Genomic DNA, 19166 nt, shown 5'->3' on the forward strand with positions numbered 1-19166 from the left:
TGTAAAAGATAGAGGATTCAGGATTGTAATCAATTAAATATATACAGTATAGTTCATTATGTTGTATGATGTAAGCCATGTAACTTCTGGTTCATATATTTTTTGACAGAATCAAATTACAACCAGAAAGGTGATTAAACAAGTGAACAAATTTTCCTACTAAAAAAAAACAACTGAACAAATGAATTAAAAAATCCCATAAAATATGGAAAAAGGGTAACTTGGGATCTTTCCGCGCTGCAAAACGGCCTCCTACTTGCTTTCATATTTTGACTTCAATTGAAAAGGTTTTGAATTATGCATGTCTATTTTTTTGCCCCTTTTTTTCAGGGATTCTGTACAAGTCTGTTTCAAAGCATTACCAAATAATTTGGGTGTTTCCTAAATTAATGATTTTTGTTGTTACAATTGAATGAATTGTATATAAGAATTTTAGCTTGAACTAAACAAGTTCTAAGTGTGAAACGGGCGTGGGTTGTCCACACGTCCGTTCCAACCAGCTTCCTCGTACAATACTTGTGCATAATGCACGCGTCACTAATCTCAAATGCACCATAAAATGGTAGAGATGTCATGGACTCGCTTGTTTTTCTGTTGGCCTTTTGTTGTTTTTTTATGTTTCTGTTGGGGTTGGTAGTGTTACATTCCAGCTATATTTTGTACTAAAGCTAACAATTGCACCTCAAAATCTGGAAACAAGAAAGTAGAAGACAAATTGTAATCCACTTAGGTATAAACTAACATCAACTTTTTCTTCTTTATACAGAAAATATGGCATGGCCAGGAAATAAACAAGATTAAGAAAAATTAATAAATAAAAATTATTAACCCACTAAATGAGACATGTAATTAAGCTAAGTAGCTAACCAACAAATGCAATGACCAAGTTCTAGTCGAAAATGTCGAATGTATATCCCTTTTTTTACTTAACTCAAGTTGCTCAACCTAGGACTAGAGGATGAGTAAAGCAATGAGGATGCAGAAAAGCTTGTGTTACTGCTTTCTGGGTAGAAGTTTTCTACATCAGTTAACCTTGATGTTGATGTTCCGACTCTTAATTCGCTAGTTCGAGGGCTCTTATTTCCTTGATCATTTCTTGTTGTAGGTGATCCCTTAAGCAACATATCAACTTTAGCATATTCTTCCTTTTCATCCTTTATCTCCTTGAGCATTGCAGCCACGTCTTTCATTGTCGGTCTCTCATCTGGTGAGGAGTTTACACATAGTAACGCGATACCTAATGCTTGCACCATCTCTTCAATCTCGGTTTCAGGTCTAGACAATAAGCTCGGATCAAGGACTTCAATCCCTCCCCTCTTCTGCCTCACCCAATCTACAACGTGCATCCCTCCGGGGATTGTGGGATCCACGGGCTGCTTTCCTGTTAGAACTTCCAACATTACTACTCCGTAGCTATACACATCACTCTTCTCCGTTATTTTCATCATGAAACCATATTCTGCAACAAAAAAAATTAGCATTTAGAATTCATCAACCTTTAAATAGAACAAATTGTAGGATATGAAAATGTCATAATTATACTAACCAGGAGCTATATATCCGTAAGAGCCAGCAACTGTGTTGGAGGAACGATTGAAATCGCCATCATCAACAAGTTTTGCTAAGCCAAAATCTGCAATATAAGGCTCAAACTCAAGGCCAATGAGGATATTGTTTGCCTTGATGTCTCGATGAAATATCGGTGGAGTACAATCATGATGTAAATACGCAAGACCTTGAGCACCACCAAGTAGGATTCGGTACCTAAGGCCCCATTCCAAGGCATTTCCTGAACTCTCGTGCAAGAGACTCCCCAAGCTCCCATTCGGCATGTAATCATACATAAGCAACCTTGTATTTCGGTTCCAACAGCACCCTAGGAATCGGACAATGTTCTTGTGGCGAATTGACCCAAGGGTCTTAACCTCAGCAGAGAACGAGTCTCGTACACCACCCTTTTCCTCCTCACCCTTTGATGCAGGGCTTGCAGTTGGCCAAAGCTTTTTTACAGCAATGACCTCGCCATTAGCCATATCAGCTCGATAAACCATTCCTGAACAACCTTTACCAATGATATTTGAATCCACGAGACATTTAAGCACTTGATCAACTGAGAAATTAAGCTTCTGGAAAGGAGTGAAATGCCAAGGCCATGAATCACCCAACTCTGAATCCTGCTCATCTTTCACAGTTTTTCGTGCTCGAAGCATAGCAACAACCCCCATTATAACCATTGCAATTGTCAGGATAATAAGGAAAGCAATGGATATTTTGAGGATCCTAGCTTTTTTTACATCATCCTTGGAACCTGATGCATTGAGGTGGCTCGAGAAGCACGAGTCTTTTCCAACAGAACACAGCTCTTCATTTCCCTCCAAAGATTCTGAAGGAAGCTGCCGGAAGAGCTTGTTATCAGGGAGGAAACCACTGAAGTTGTTGTACGAAATATTAAGGGAAACAAGGTTATCGAGCCCAACAAGTGGACTTAAAACTCCACTGAGCTTGTTATGTGAAAGGTCTAATATTGAGAGCTTGTTTAATGATGATAGCTGAGATGGGATTGGACCAGAAAGCATGTTTTTACTCAGATTGAGAGCGATTCCAAGAGACTCAATATCGCACAATTCACTTGGAATCTCTCCATAAAGCTTATTGCTGCCAAGATCAAGCAACTGAAGACTCGAACATAGGCCTAAAGATGATGGAATTAATCCAGTGATCATATTTTTGTTCAAAACCAGCTTATTCAGTGACACAAGACGGCCAAAACTAGCTGGGATTTCACCCGTAAATCCATTGGATGAAACATCCAATACTTGGAGAGAAGAGAGGGATGACAATGTAGAAGGTAGCGAACCCCTCAAGTTGTTACCGCTAAGGTCTAGCATTTGCAACTCACTACAACTCCCAATCTCAACAGGAACAACTCCAGAAAAGTGGTTACTAGAGAAATCAAGGAAGTTTAACATTGTAAGACCCCCAATTTCTCGAGGGATTTCCCCAGCTATCCGGTTATGTCCAAGTCGAAGCCTAATTAATGAGGTGCAATTACCAATCTCCGGAGGGAGGGTACCAGATATCTCATTAGAAAGAAGCAGAAGTTTAGTGAGATTTTTTATCTGAAACAACCCTGGAGGAATGCTACCAGTGAGAGAGTTATGAGACAGATCAAGAGATTCGAGGTTACTACAACTAGCCAAACTCGAAGGAATGCTACCTTCAAGCTGGTTAGCCCAAGCAAAGAACACAGTCAGCTTCGAAAGTGAGCCGAGTTGTGGTGGGATCAGACCAGACATCTGATTAGTATCCAACTGTAACTGAACCAAATTACTACAGTTTGATAAAACAGCAGGAATTGAACCAGTCACATTGTTATTACTAAGCATTAATTCCTCAAGATTAGACAAACCCCCAATTGACAATGGAATCAAACCCGAAATCGAGTTCAAAGAAACATCAATACTCCTCAAACTAGTACAATTCCCAATCTCACTTGGGATAGAACCCACAAGAGAATTCTGCCAAAGTAGCAATTTCTCAAGCTTTTTCAACTTCCCAATTTCAGGTGGGATTGACCCAGATAAACTATTCTCATACAAATAAATATTAACAAGCTCAGAACAATTACCCAAATCAGCAGGAATTACACCAGAAATAGAAGTTGTATAAATAGAAAGTGTTTCAAGCTTTGAAAGCTTACCCAAATTAGAAGGTAATGACCCAGAAATTCCAGTATCAGCAAGACCAAGAACAGTAAGATTACTCAAATCACCAAAATTTTCAGGAATTTTACCTTCAATGTCTTTATTACCCCCAATTCTCATCACCTCAAGACTGCTAATTTCCCCTAATTCAGAGGGTAAAATACCTCCAATCTGATTATCAAACAACAACAAATTCTTCAAACTCGAGCAATTACCAAGTTGAGGTGGGATTGACCCAGTAAGTTGATTTGAGTTCAAGATTAAATCTTGCAGATTTTCAAGCATTCCAACAGAATCTGGGATTGACCCAGATAATGAATTTGAACTAACATCAATGGAGATTAAAGAAGAAATTTTTCCAACCTCATTTGGAATAGACCCAGTTAAATTACACCCAGAAATAGTAAGTTTTTGCAAAGATTTAAAAGAGGAGAAATTAGAAGGAAAAGGAAGTTGAAGAGGAAGTGACTGAATATTAATTTGAGTAACAAAGTTTTGTGATGAACATTTTATTGAACTCCATTTGCATGGAGTGGGGTCCACTAAATTCCAATGAGAAAGCTCCACCGGCGGCGGTTGGTCACCACCGTGGAGCCATGAATATAATACGGCGGCTTCATTAGAAGCCGCCGCGGCGGTGGCAATAGAAGGAGATATACAGAAAAGATGTAAATGAAACAGGAAAAGGAGAAAATGAAATGAGAATGAAAAATGGAGGTGTTTTTGGCTTGAATTAAACATTATAGTTAAAAACATTTGCCTCAAATTCCAAACTTTTTCTTCATTGGGTTGTGTTTAGCTTAAAAAAATTTAATCTTTGGGTTTCTAATTTTCTTTCCTCTGTTTCTGTGTTTTGTGTGTCTTGCTTGGTATGAACTCAAAAACCTCAAAAACCCAACCAAAAACAGAGTAGAAATAAATTTTTTTAAGAAAGAATTGAAATTAAAATAAAAATTAACAAAAGGAAATAAAAAAGAAAAAGAAAAACAAGTGGGTGAAGGAAGGAATACCTAGAAATTAGCAAGGTTTGCACATTGAATGCCTCTGTGGCTCTGTTTCTGTGAAATGGGAGTGGGGAAGTGTATATTTTAAAGCAGAGGAAGTGAAGAGTGAAGGCAGGGAAGAAGACAACTACATTTGTTTTTTCAGTTTTTTTAATTTTAAATTATTACAGTAATATTTTTTTATTTAATTTTGAATTTAATTAAATAATTATATTAGGACATAGAGATGACCTTAAAGGCTTAAAGTCATTAATAAATTTTATTAGTAGTAGTGTAGTTGGACTTTGGCTCGTTATTCAATTCTATGGTTTTTTTTACGTCATCTTTCTTAAATTTTGAATTTTACACAAAATTTATATTTACAAAATTCTACAGTACGTAAATTCTGTCACAAAATTATATTTCTTGTTTTCCTTTTTTCATACTACCTGTTATAACAACTTGTCAGCTTAGCAAGAGAGCTTCCCAAAAAAAAAAAAAAAAACCTAGCAAGAGAGCTTCCAAAAAGAGGAAAAAAAAAAACCTTGCAAGAGAGCTTAAATGACTTTTTGATTTTTTTTTTTTTTTTTTTTTTTTTTTTTTTTTTTTTTTTTTTAAGCGAGCAAGCCTACTGCGTAATTGTGTAAATGTACGGAATATCAAATTATTGGTGTAAGTTCTTTTTCTTCTTAACCATTTGTTGATGTTATGTACTTATGTTTTAAGTTTGAGTGATAGAATTTGTCAATTTGAGGATTATAGTTTAGTATGATTTGATAGGGTCTTGAAGAAAATTTTGTGACCCAAATTTGAAAATTTTAGTACGGATTACATTTGTTTGATTAAATGATATTACGTGGAATTTAATGTAAAATAAAACTTCAACTATAAAAACTGTTAATTTTACTCCGTAATAATGATTTTTTGCTGAATTTATTTATACATCATTTGAATGGTATTGTTTAAGAAATTTGGTTATGAATGACTATTTTTTAAAATTTTGTAATTTTCCAACATATGTTGCACTTGTATATATCTTGCTAACCCAATCCAATCAACTTGACCTAATCACTTAGGAATAACTTCGTCTAAACAATTAAGTAAAAATTAAACAATTATTTTCTCATGATAAGATATAATGGGTTTGTGAATTTATTATTATAATTTACCATCATATAATTAAATTCTCATCAGGTCCGCCCCCAAGGGGTAGGCCTCGAGTGCGACCGCCAGGGCCGACGTCATAAAGGGGCCCAAAATAAATAAATAAAAACAAAATCAATTTGCATAGTTGTAGAATTTTACTCTATAGTTTTTACTCATTGAAAAAAGCTACTTTTTAAAAAGATAATTATTGCATTTAGTTAGCAATTAACATTAAATTACTTAGATGTCAATTAGGTGGAGATAAAAATGCAATCTAACCTCTTCACTTCTTCTAATCTTCCGGTTTTTATGAGCACCTGTTTCAAAATATTAATCTTTTCAATTACACCGTTTCATATTTATTCAATTAACGAAATATTATGCAAAGTTATTACTCCAGTATTGTATATGGAGACTTATTATTCAAATAATATAAGCTATTTTCATTGTTTTATACTCCGTATTTAAAACTATTTTCATTGTCTTATATTTAAGGAAATTGCTATACATAGCCTTTAGGGCTACATATAAGCATTAAAATACTCTTGAAAATTGTTTAAATTTAGAAAATCATGACAAATTCATACTAATTACACTGATATACGCGTGTTTTTTTTTTCATGAATTCCTAATTTTATACAATTTCCAAAAGTGTTTTTAATGTTTATATATAGCCCTAAGGGCTATGTATAGCATTACCCTTATTTAAAACTATTGTGTGTAAAAAATTTTGTTTACGTAAGAGGCCCTTTTCTTACATTATGTCTAGGGCCCATTAATTTCCAGGAACGGGGCTGATTCTCATAGTTGGTTTTGGAGCTTAGGTTTCCTTTCTTCCTTCCCTCCCCTCCCCTCGCCATTGAGTATATGGGAGACTAGGATGATATCAAGCCACCATCAAAGTTATAACATTTGATTTTGAGTTGATCAATCTTTTTGAGCTCAAATATTATTATTTGATTTATTATTCACTACACAAAAATAAATTTCACTCACAATTTAGTAAGTTACGGCCTTAGTAAATTTGGACTTATGCAATTTAAATTTTTTTTAACAAAGCAAATAGGTTTAGATATAAAATTTACTTGTTTTATAGTATACATCTCAAAATTAAAACCGCCGCTTTATATCTGAGACCTGAAAGAGTTGTAAACCCTTATTATGGTACAACTAATGTAATACATACATACCGTACTTGTTATTAAACCATTGTAATACTCCATACCTCTATTAATGCTTATACGCAACTTTGAAAATTTTTATATCTCATAAATAATACCCCAAAATTGCAGATAACCATTAACGGAGGTATTACAATGGTTTAATAACAAGCATGGTATGTATTACATTGGTTGTATTCAGAGGATAATATTATCATAGTTATAATATCTATCAATACTGATGTACTTGTATTATCGACTTATCAGGTAAAAAAATAATAAATAAAAAAAAATATAGGTAAACACTACTAATGATTGTGCATGTTGCATGTGTATGGCTTTCAAACTATACCAAAATTTTCTGTTCTTCAGACTACATTGAAGACTGAAGAAGATAATCTTTATAAGGCTACAAAAAAAATGATGAAGGATTGAAAAAGCCGCTAACTTGTGTTAATCACAAAATACTTCATGCCTCCAACAAGCGTGATATATAAGTATATAAACATACATAAACGTACATTAACTATTACTCCCTCCGTCCTTGATTGATAGTCACTTTTGAAGAAAAATCACGGGAACTAACGAGAATTAAAGAAAGTACATTGAAAAAGTAAATTAACATTGGGTATGCAAAAAAAGTAGAGAGAGAAAGTAATTAAAGTACATGGGAAAGTAAAATTTACATGAAAAATTTAAATTTGCACAAATATTTTTGCAAATGTTAGAGAATTTTGGTAAAAAAAAAATAATATTAATAGTACTTGAAAAAAGCAAATGTGACTAACATTTTGAGTCACAAAAAATGACAAAAGTGACTATCAATCGGGGACGGAGGGAGTAGTAAATATAGTAATGCTACATTATGTATTAATCGCGTGATATTCGATGCATAACTAAGGTTAATAGAGCATACATTATGTCCTAAAATGTTTTTCAACTGACAGAGCACAAGAGCATCCATTGAAGTTAGCAAATTTGTACGAGATCCAATGTTATTTCTGCATATACTTTTTCTTAACTCTAACTATTCTACTGCTACTGCTACAACATTATTATTATAAATAAGTATTAATATAAGGTTTAAGTTAACTACTAGTTATGCTACACACCTACTTAAGAAAAAAAGGAAAAGAGAAAAGAAATAGAGTTGTAATGAGTTAGTCACACTACTTCTGAATACTTTGAAAAGGAATCAAAATGAGCTGCAAATTTCGTATTGTTTTTCATTTTCTATGCATAATACACCTTTTGTTCCTACCTAACCTCGTCTTAGTGTAATAGTCTATCGTGGCAAATATATATATTATGGTACAAAACCCTAAGTTGAGTTGAGTTTAAAAATAATTAAAACCAAAAAGAGAAAAATAAAAAGTAAAGTTTTTTTAATTAATATTTATCTCCATTTTTCTATTTTATCACATTAGTGAATTGTCAATATTGCCGTATATGTTCACATAGCACTATACTCTGTGTTTGTGTTTATAGAGAACGTAATAGAGTAGCAGACTATGTTGCTTCTCTAGGCTATTTTATGCAAGCTCGCCAAGATAATATTTAAGTTATTTTATTTATTCTGATAAGTTAGGGTATAGTATTGATAGGAGACTATCCTAACTTCTTGTTTCCTTAAAAAAAAAAAAAAAAAAAAAAAATCTTGTTTTCCTTTCCTTATAATAAAAATAAAATTAAAAATTTAAAAAAGGCTCTACTCTCTCCATTTTGTACCGATCATAACACATCACATTATAGGGTGAGGACCAAACAAAATTTTATAACATAAAGTACATAGTTAGACTCAGTTCTTTTGAGCTTCTGGGCAATCAGCGCATATTTCAGCAGATTAGTGCAAGTGTTAGCAGAGCAAAGCAGATTGAATCAGCAGATTTCAGAAGAGTAAAGTAGAGCAGAACATAGCAAAGCAGAGCTGGACCTATTTGAGGAATGAGGAATGAGGAATGAGGATGCATAATAATAATAATAATAATAATAATAATAATAATAATAATAATAATAATAATAATAATAATAATAATAGGTTGCTAAGCTCGATGATCCCCAGTGTGAGCTGTTGTTGCTTATGGCAGTATCGGAGTTTCTAAACTCTACTTTGCTTTGCGTACTTGTCCTCCTAGTACTTTTGAGGTAGCTCAGCGCACTTTCGACGAGGCTCTTCGTTCTTCCTTCGAGCGTATCGTTACTGCTTCGGGGCCTGGGTTTGGCGATTGGTAGTGGCAGCTTGCCACCTTACCATTTGCGTTTGACGGACTTGGTATTTATTCTGCAGGTGATGTTCGTCATTATGCTTTTCTTGCCTCTCGATTACATTCTGCTGGTGTAGACACCCATTTGTGTCTTCCCAAAACCAAACTCAGTGATGAATACCTTTCGCGTCGAATCATAATCGAATGAAGTGAAATTGTGAAAAGTCTAATGTTGCGTTTAGTTTTTATTAAAAATCTTTCTTTTTGTTTTCAAAAACCTGCTCTATTTTATGAAAATAGCCAATCCAGTTTAGTTTGGTCCATGACAAGGGTCCAATAATGGTGTAGTTGGATAGGTCTCAAAAAGTGTTTTCCAACGATATATTATAAGCCCAATTCCGATGAATTATGAGGAAGTTATGGCCAAAATACTAAACTAGGCCCGATTTGGTTCTTACATACGACCCAATGATCTAGAGGAGGGCCTATTATGAATTATCATACCTAAAGCTACTAGGATTGATTATTGTCTTCTAGAATACTCTAGAAGGTTCTCTTAAATCCTAATGGAGTTAGGATTGATAATTATGTTTCAAAGAGTTTGAAATTGAACAAAACTACTCCTTTTGAGAATCCTTGTTTTGTACGCAATGGAATATATTTAGATATTATTTTCGTTCCTCATAATATTTATCCAAATTTTATATGGTTGGATAGTTCAAGAAATTATCTTTCAAATGATATATTATAATATTAAATCTAACTTATAACGAAAAAGATATGAATGAGATATGAAACTCTATCCAAAACTGATACCGTCTTACTATTTCGGCTATATCTTTTTATCTACAAAATATTTTAATATGATTTTAATTGGGTTGGAAAGTAGACTTCAAGAAATTTCCAACGGCATATTTTATGCCTTATTTGGACTTCTGGATCAAAAGATATGATAAAAACAAAATCCAAAAAAACTGCTGTCCATCGAGTTTTATTTCGATTCGAATTCGGATTCTTTTCTTTATTTTTCGACTCTCTTTTTTCCTATAAATAGAGGTCATATCTCCCCTTTTTCAATCACCAACTCTCATCAGGAAATTCTTAATTCCCTCTTTTTTTTTAAGCCAACCCTTTTACAAACACAATTCCTCATACATTAGCACTAGACACACCTAGCATAATTCGAAGTTGCCTTCGCCCTAGACGTGAAAGATTTAATATTTCTGAGGGTTTGGTCCCAAATCTATATTTCAATTATTTAATTTAATTGTTTGTTTTATATTTTCCTTGAAGTTACTAACGTGTGTATTTTGTTATTAGAAAGAGGTACGAGGCATCCAAGTAAGTGCTTTAATTGATTTTATTGATATTATGATATAGAAATCATGTCTAGGTTGTTATTATGTTTCCTAGTGTCATGTTAGGGCGTTTTGATCTTCCTAGTATCATGTTTAGGGTAACAACTATAATTTCTAATATCAAATATCCTTATTATGATTCCTGCGATGCTTCCTATATTCTTTCCTAATAGCATGTTAGTATCATGTTAGGGCTAAAGCTTTAATCTTTATTGTTTTGTGACATGCTAGGGTTTGTTATTAATCTTGTTAGTATCATGCCTAGGATCTTGCTATTATTATTTTAATCATGGTTATTATGATTTATTATTATGTTGCTTGATTTATTGTTATTGCTTGATCACGCCTTTTATGCATGTTTAAAGGGAATTGGTACTTGTAATCACGCTTAATAAGATAATTAATAATCTTGTTTAGGGTTAATATGATTATAATTCAAGTTATCGCCAATAATAGTTTTATTTGTGCATTAAATTCAACCAACATAGATAAACAGGTTTAGGGTAAACCTATTGATTGCATGTTAGTCAGAAAGCGCACATGAATACGATCAGAATAAAGAAGAGGCCTATTATTAGGGCATGTTCAATCTCTTTTAGGTTGGATTTGTACCTTCATCCCCGAACTACCAGTCATGGTTCCAGATCTATTAGAGTTGACGAACTCCTGGGTCGTTAAGGGGTGTAACCTTCACCTCGTGAACGGTTTACAAGTTCCTAAAACTTGTTGACGACTCTTTTGCTCTATCTTCTTTCCCTTTAGACGTCGCCGTACTTTAGTGTATGATCACAGTGGGGTTCAAGCTAGGGATAATGCTTGAAATATTCCCTACAGTTTTTGGCGGCTCCACTGGGGAGGATTTCTATTTTAATTCCTGAAATTTATTTCGGCAATGATTTAGAATGAGTGGTTGAGACTCGAAAAGTTCTAAGTATTTCATGTGCGTAATTTTGATTAACATTATTGTCATATGCATAAACAAGATCTCATTGGAAAGACCATCCGTAATGAGTTGGAACATAGGATTTTTACACGTAGGAAATTTGAGGAATATCTTTCACAACTAGGATCGAAATAATGCTGCGCGAAACTGGAAAATTTTATCGAGCACAGAAAGCTACTGAGGCATGTAGGAACTAGCGTCAGCGAACAAAGACTAGCGCCAACCTTTTGACGTTAGCGCCAGGCGACAGATTCTGTCGCCAGGCGCTAAAGTCAAAAGGTGGCGCTGGACTCTGTTTGCTGGCACCAAGTTCTTCCAATACCGAGCCAGAAATATGCATTCTAATTTTGACCAGTTTTTAGCACTGTTTGCTCGATCCTACTTCCTTATTGAGTTTTCTCACTTTTCTGAAACCCATATGTGTTCTACATATGGACATAACCCTCTGGGAATTCATGCTCCATCTACCTAATTGAACGCTCTGAGCAACAAATGGTACATCCGAGAATGTTGAATTCACCAAACCATGGAAGCGAGTTTTTCTTAACTCACGGTGTCCCATCCACTCGCGCCAACCCTTCACGGTTAGGCTTCCGCGCGGTGCATCCGAAAAATTAACCATGGACCTTCTATTGACTAACCCATATCCCGAACTTTAGAGAACTAGAGTCATGGTTAGGTTGCAAACTCATTGCATCATGATTGTGCCTACTTGACTAATTGTGCATTATTGGTTGTGCATACTCTATGTGTTTTTTCCTAACCATTTGTTTGACTTGTGTTAAGATTAAATAAACTGATTTATGACTAAAGGAATTTGCTTAATTAATTAATTAATTGGAGCTAATAAATATGTCTAAAATCGAGTCATAGTCCCTTTAAGTCAACCCGGATTTTTATTCCCGTATACTGCACAAACGTCAACTTGTTTTTATTATAGCCGGAGTTCTAGGAAGAACTACGAGTCTTACAACCTATGGATCTGTAGCCCCGAGTTTTATCTTTAATTTGGAGTTGGTTTCATCCCAATAAAAGTCACAGATAAAAAGTTATGACTAAAATACCACAGCCTGTCCAGTTTAATGCATATACTTGAGGTCTTAACTTAGTCTTTGTTCGAGTCTAATCACATAGTCTGGCCACATAGTCATGACACGAGTCTTAATATGTCACTTTCACTCACAATAAAGCACCCACTAATATGTATATACACCATGACCATGTCTTAGGTTCATGCATGAGTCGGTTTTTTCCGTCATTTGAGTTGGGGGTACATTCTATTCCTAATTCTTTATATCTCTCCATCTACATGCTGTCTCCATATCACAACCTTCATTATTCCTACCTTCTTCCATCTTTAAATGTTGAATAGAGTTTAAGTCAAATAATTAATAACGAATATCCCTAATTTCCCTTTCTATAGTACTTGGTCAAGGAGAGAAGGGCGATTAATCAAGGACAACACCTTTATTCAAGTTCAACTTTTTGATAAACCGATTTGTCAAAAGAGGAAAGCTAAGAAGATAATGGCAACTCAAGAAGAATTCAATAAACTTAGGAATCAATTGACTGATGTGACTGAGGCATTGAAGATTTTAACCCTCAAAATCAATGACCCTATGAAGCAACAACAGATGGACCTCATGCAAGAGAGCTTGAGCAAGCTATCTAGTGACTACAAATTTCAAGGCATTAGTTTACAAGGGGTCTCGGTGGACAAGGAGCTTCTTCCGCAAAAGTTCAATGCCAACGACATCCCGAAATTCAAGGCGACTGACAACCCTTATTTTCATCTAAGAGCTTTTGAAACAATAATGAGTATTAAGGGTATTGATAAGAAAGTGTTTCCCTCTATATTTTCTCTATCTCTTGAAACCGTTTACCAACAATGGTTCTTCTCCCTTGACAAAGAGAGAACCTCTACTTGGGAGTCAATAGTGAACGCTTTCATTGATAGGTACAAGTGCAATATTCAAGTTGAAACCGATTATAGACAACTTGAGATGCTAAGACAAAAAGAGAATGAAGGCTTTACTTCTTTCTTTAATAAATGGAGGGAAACTTCCGCTAAGATGATTGAGGTGCCCTCCAAAAAAGAATATGTGAGGATGTTTATCAAGAATCTCCAAGAGAAGTATTCGAAGCATTTAAAATACCAACATAATTTGAATACTTTCAAAGCCGTTTATGACATCGGAATTGAAATCAAAGATGACCTCGCAAAGCAAAAAGCTACTAACTATAGTAACCACGGTGGCTGGAAAGGAAAGAAGAACGACAATCCTTCTTCTTCTGAAAACACCCACTCTAGTAATAATGTTAGTACCTTTGACCATAACGGTGTCTTAGCCATGGAAAATCAAGGATATAAAAAGAAACCTAGGAGAGAACTCACACCCATTGGAATGACCTACGATGCTGCTTTCGACCGTCTCTAGGATCGAGGATTAATCAAACCTATTGGCCCTACCGAGGATCCAACGCCATAAAATCGATCTTCGAGATGGAATCCCAACTCCTATTGCAAGTACCATCGAGAAAACGGTCATACCACTGATGAATGCTACAGGTTTCAAAATCTTATTCAAGATCTCATAGAAGCAAACAAGATCCCATCGCCTCTAGCTAGCGAGAAGACTGGGTGATGATGAAGCAAACAACACAAGACAAGAGGCGAGCTTCAACGACAAGATTTCATGACCTCTTTTTCCTTTCCTTTTTCTTTTTCTTTTTTTTCCCTCCCCAATAAGTCTAGCATAGGCACCTTTCTTTTCCCTTGAATTTAATTTTGTAGATTTTTTTCTTTTTCCCCTTTTAATAAAATGAGCATTTATTTCCTTGCATATGATCATTACATTGCATTGCATTAAAAAAAAAAACATTGTCAAACTAAGCACAAAGTATACCAATGATTTGAGGCACCCCTTGTAGCCACATCATATCACCTTTCACCCTTCAAATATGCAATCCTTTGTTGGCAAACCACTTTGAGCCTCGTCTAACGATAGATCTTTCAATTTTCAACCTACATCTACCTAACTTTGGGATGGGATGGTGTGCAACTTATGCAATTTTCAATTTCATAAAAAGCTTGAGTGACTTCAAAAGATTAAAATAGCAAAAATAGAAAAATAAATAAATAAAAGTGTACAAAAGGGTAAGTGTTCCAATGTCTTTGATATGAAAATGTCTTTGATACGAACACGTCTCAGATTGCGTCTCTTATCGAGTGCTCGGTACCGTGCCTGAGAAACATGAATGCCAAGTGAGTGATAGACCGCATGATCGGGATTGCCCACACTTATAAAAAAATGCAAAAACAAAAAAAAGAGCTAAAAAAGAGTAGAAAGCCTCAAGCATAAAAATATAAAGATTCAAAAGCAAGGTTGAACACCTTGGGGGCTTATCTAGGGTCTTGAGCCTTTAATCCCCTTCTTCTTCAACCTTTAGCCTAACCACGTTACAACCCTTAAAAAGACCTTTTTGAGGTATACACACACTTGTGCGAGGTTCGACTAGAGCTACGTTCGGCCTGATTCCTAACGGATACGTAGGCAACCTCACATCGAGGTGCAGCCGTAATAAACATGCATTCATATTCACACACTCACACCATGATCATATCAAGGGATCTCCAATGCTCATTCCTATCTACTTAGAGCTAGACTTGGGGGCTTGATCCTTACATCATTAGCTTACCTAGCCTAAAGAGTCACCATCATTTGACTCTTCTTGAAATAATATTTTCCCACACACTTAGCCCTTGCAGCCTAAATTTAGTATCACTTTCACACACTGCACAGATACATGACCAAATATGCTTTCCCTTAGGGACCCTTTGTCATGAAATCTTAACATAACACTGAAGCATGCCTTGTCATGTCAAAATCGCTCATCACTCATCATTGCATCACAAAGTACGAAGTGCTTAGCCTCCGTGCCTAAGTTACCCAAATACTTTCATCATGGAGTCAACAATTGAGATAGCCTAGGATGATTTAATCCTTGCACAACATTTGACTAAGCTCATTCAACATACACCTTCAAAAACTTTGCTTCTTTCTTTTTCTCGTCTTTCTTTTTCGGGAGAAAGTTGGTACCCTCCACAAAAATGGCGGAAAATTTTTGCTTTTTTTCATTTTCGAGTCGCAGGATCACAATACAATGCACACACGGGTCATGAGTCACACGTGTCATTTCACTTTGAGTAGAGTCAACCTCGAATCAATCAATCACAGCAAGTCAAGTTTATACCTTGAGTCGTGTCAAGTCAATGAGTCAAGCGACATTAAACTTAGGTCAAACCTAAAATAATTAAAGAGATAAGCAAAGTCCTATAGTCAAAGATATAAATGCAGGTGCATCCCAGGAAGCGAGGACATTCCCGGGTTTTTTTTCCGAAAAAAACCACGAATATGACACAGGAGATTCCTCCAAGATAAGAGGAGTTACATAGATCAGTAAATTAGAGATGAAGAGATTTAATTTACAAAAGATTTGAGCGGATTTGGTTGAAAGGAAACGACCAAGCTCAAAGTTCGGAGCAAAACCAAGTAACAGCGGCAGCAAGAGCAGAATAGGGAAGACCCGACTCCAACACCAGACGACAAGGCTGTCGTCTGGCAACAACATCTGGCGTCTGGCAACTGATGAGTGTCATTTATGGCACTCATAGGGTAGCCTTTTAGGATGATTTCATCTTCATTTTTATGCTTTCTTATCTTATTTTTGGTCCTTTTTCTTTTAATCCCTTTCTTTCTTTCTTTCCTTGTGTTTTTCGTGTTTTCCTCGTGTTTCCCTTTTTATTTGGTTCTTTTTCCCTTTTATTCCTTTTCGTTGTTTGTTTTTGTAGGTACATAGGATTTGTCTCTGTAAGGAAATCAAGATGGGCTATATTGACTAAGCAAGGAGGAAATAATCAGCTCGGAGAGGGGTTAGAGAGGGCATCAAGCCCTGCCAGTCTGCCACGGGCGCGGGTATGAAGGCCACGAGCGCGGGCTCTTTTGCACCAAATTGGCAGATTTCGACCAGGAACTCTCCGCGGTCAGGCCGCAAGCTTGCCGCGGGCGCGGGTAGTTTGGAGAGCCCGCTCGTACCAGAGAGACCGCGACCCTGTGATCACCCTTTGGGAGCAGGTGATTCGCCGCGCTTTTGCCGCGGGCGCGGGTGTTGCCCAGAAAGCCCGCGAAGTTTTTAATGGGTTCCATACCCATTTTTCCGCGGGCGCGGGGTTTATTGGAGAGGGCGCGGGAATCCCTTTTTTCTTCTTTGCCTATAAATAGACTTGTAATTCCTTTTTGAAGAGAACTTTTAGATAATTTTTCATTAGCTTAATTTTAGAGAGAGAAGTTAGAGAGAAGTTCTTGGTATTGGATTTGTATTTCAACATTAGATCAATTGTGCTTGGATTTCTTCATTTTCAATCATTAATGTTAGTAAGATTTTCTTCTTCTAGTTCATCTCTTACTTGATTGATTTAGTTTCATCTTTGATTGTTTGTATTACTTGGATTTGAATTAGATATTGTAGTTGATATTTCTTTCTCTTGATTTTGATTTAGAATGATGATCAATGCTAGTTCTAGTGATTTGTTCTTGAGTTACACTGTGATTAGTGAGTAGATTAGTTGCTAGGGAGAAGAGGAAGCATGCTTGATTGATAATTTGTGCTAGTTGATGATCTTTGATTGATTGAATTGTTGCAATTAAATTGGTTGACATAGTTTTGCATGTGATTAATTAGATTAGGAATGATCAACCTATAAGATTAATCTAGATTGCATTGCATTTCTTAATGACATGACCCATCAATTTGAGAATTGCTTTAATTGATTGAGTTTGATTGTGAATTTCCTTGATTAGCCACTCATAGTGACCCCTAGTTTGGCCCCTAGGAGATAGCTCTTGAACTCTCTTGATTGCTACTATTGTTTGTCCTTTGCAATGCTTGAATCAAACGAAGAAATTGTCAATTAGCACGATTATTGAATTAGCATGTGGAACCAATATCCCTAGCATTTAGCTTATTAAATTACTTGATTAGTCTAATTTTGCTATCATAACACCAACCATTTTCTTACTTCAATCTCCGAAATGGCTTGATTTATGCTAAAGATAACACCAACTAACTCCTTTGGGTTCGACCCTATACTTACCTATACTTGTTTTAGGTTGGTTTAGGATTTTATAAATAGTGTTTGATTTTGGGATAGGCAATTAACACCTAGTTTATTCCTCTATCAAAATGGCGCCGTTACAGGGGAGTGAAATTGGTGCTTAGCTTTAGTTGTTGAGTCTATTTCATTTTAATTGAAAAAAAAATACAAAAAGATTTTGTTTCTTAAGGGCTACATTTGTAGCCGTGCTATTAATATTTTCATTGAAGTTTTGCATGCATAGAGCTCGTGATCGATCCATTGTGCCTTTTGACCCGAAAATCGAAAGGACTCTTTCAAGGAGAAGAATTGTTAGTCGGTCCTTTGAATTTAGTTCTTTAAGCGAAGAAGGATTTGTAGAGGAACTAGGCATGGGAGATCAACCAAGAGTTGCTTTGAAAGAATTGGGAATTCCCGGTGCGTACAAGTTTGAGAGTGGAATTGCTCCACCTACAACACCGGCGGATGACTTTGAAATTAGGCCGGCTATGATCGCTTTGATCGAAAGGAAACAATATAGCAGAGCTAATAAGAATGAGAGTCCGTTGAACCATCTCAAGGAGTTCGAAAAGTATTGCAACACTATCAAAGTGAACGGAGTTTCTCAAGAATTCATCCGGCTAAAGTTGTTTCCATTTTCTCTCATAGGCCGAGCCTTGGAGTGGTTGGATAAGGAGGTAAATCCAAATTCCCTTCGAACATGGGACGAAGTCACCAAGGAATTCTTGTCCCGATTTTACCCACAAAAGAAAACGGTGGAGGCTAGAGCTTTGATTCGAGGGTTCAAGCAAAGACCTAATGAAAGCCTCTACGAAGCATGGGAGAGGTATAAAGAGTATCAAAGGGAATGTCCCCACCACGGAATTCCAACTTATCAAGTCATTCAAATTTTCTATGGTGGCCTAATTCCTCAAGGCAAATCATGCCTCGATGGGGGTGCCAGAGGTCCCATAATGAATCGGACGGAAGAGGAAGTGGTGGAAATTATAGAGGACGTGGTTAAGTACTATAGAGATTGGCAAGATGGTGAGAGGGATTCAACTAGCAAGAGTGGCTCTTCGGTGTACTCTATAGACCATCTAAATGCGATCAACAACTTATCCTCACAAATGACAAACTTGGGGAAAGAAATGACCGCAATCAAGGCCAAGTTGGAAGGTTCCTTTTCTTCTCAAGCTTCGAATTCTCCCTCCCAATTTAAGGGGAGAGGTACCTTTTCTAACTCTCAACCCCTTCCCTCTTCAAATAATATGCCTAGTGGTTGCTTGTTTTGTGATGCATGTGGATCTTATGATCATGACTCTTGTAATTGCCCTCATGCTTCTCCGGAATGTGGTGATGATTTTGATAATAGTGAGAGTGAGCATGTAAATTATGTGTCAAATAATAATGTGCAAAGGTTTGATAATCAAAGAGGTCAATGGAATAGGAATTACCAAAACCAAGGAAATTTTGACAACTATAACCAAGGTGGTGGTTATAGGAACCAAGGGAACCAAAGTTCTCGTGGCAAC

General features: G+C 35.9%; 1 protein-coding gene and 1 non-coding gene across 2 annotated transcripts; both read right to left on the reverse strand.

The window, feature by feature from the left end:
- Positions 1-835: 835 nt before the first annotated feature.
- LOC145630827 (uncharacterized) lies at positions 836-4445 on the reverse strand. Its single transcript, XM_081682975.1, has 2 exons — positions 1547-4445; positions 836-1459 (listed from the first exon to the last, which is right to left on the reverse strand). Exons 1-2 carry the CDS (start codon positions 4443-4445, stop codon positions 927-929), a joined length of 3432 nt encoding a protein of 1143 aa, XP_081539101.1. The 3' UTR covers positions 836-926.
- Positions 4446-18411: 13966 nt separating this feature from the next.
- LOC145633515 (small nucleolar RNA R71) lies at positions 18412-18517 on the reverse strand. Its single transcript, XR_014112836.1, has one exon. It is a non-coding gene; the product is annotated as a small nucleolar RNA R71 (small nucleolar RNA).
- Positions 18518-19166: the final 649 nt, after the last annotated feature.

Source organism: Chenopodium album, chromosome 5 (assembly GCF_948465745.1).
Source record: "Chenopodium album chromosome 5, dcCheAlbu1.1, whole genome shotgun sequence".
Taxonomy (NCBI): Eukaryota; Viridiplantae; Streptophyta; class Magnoliopsida; order Caryophyllales; family Amaranthaceae; genus Chenopodium; species Chenopodium album.

Excerpts from the sequence above, each read along its gene's own strand:
- LOC145630827 (XM_081682975.1), bottom strand. The coding sequence starts at position 4,445 with ATGTTTAATTCAAGCCAAAAACACCTCCATTTTTCATTCTCATTTCAT. Across the intron at positions 1,460-1,546 it reads TTACGGATATATAGCTCCTG|AATATGGTTTCATGATGAAA; the intron begins GTTAGTATAATT and ends TTTTTGTTGCAG.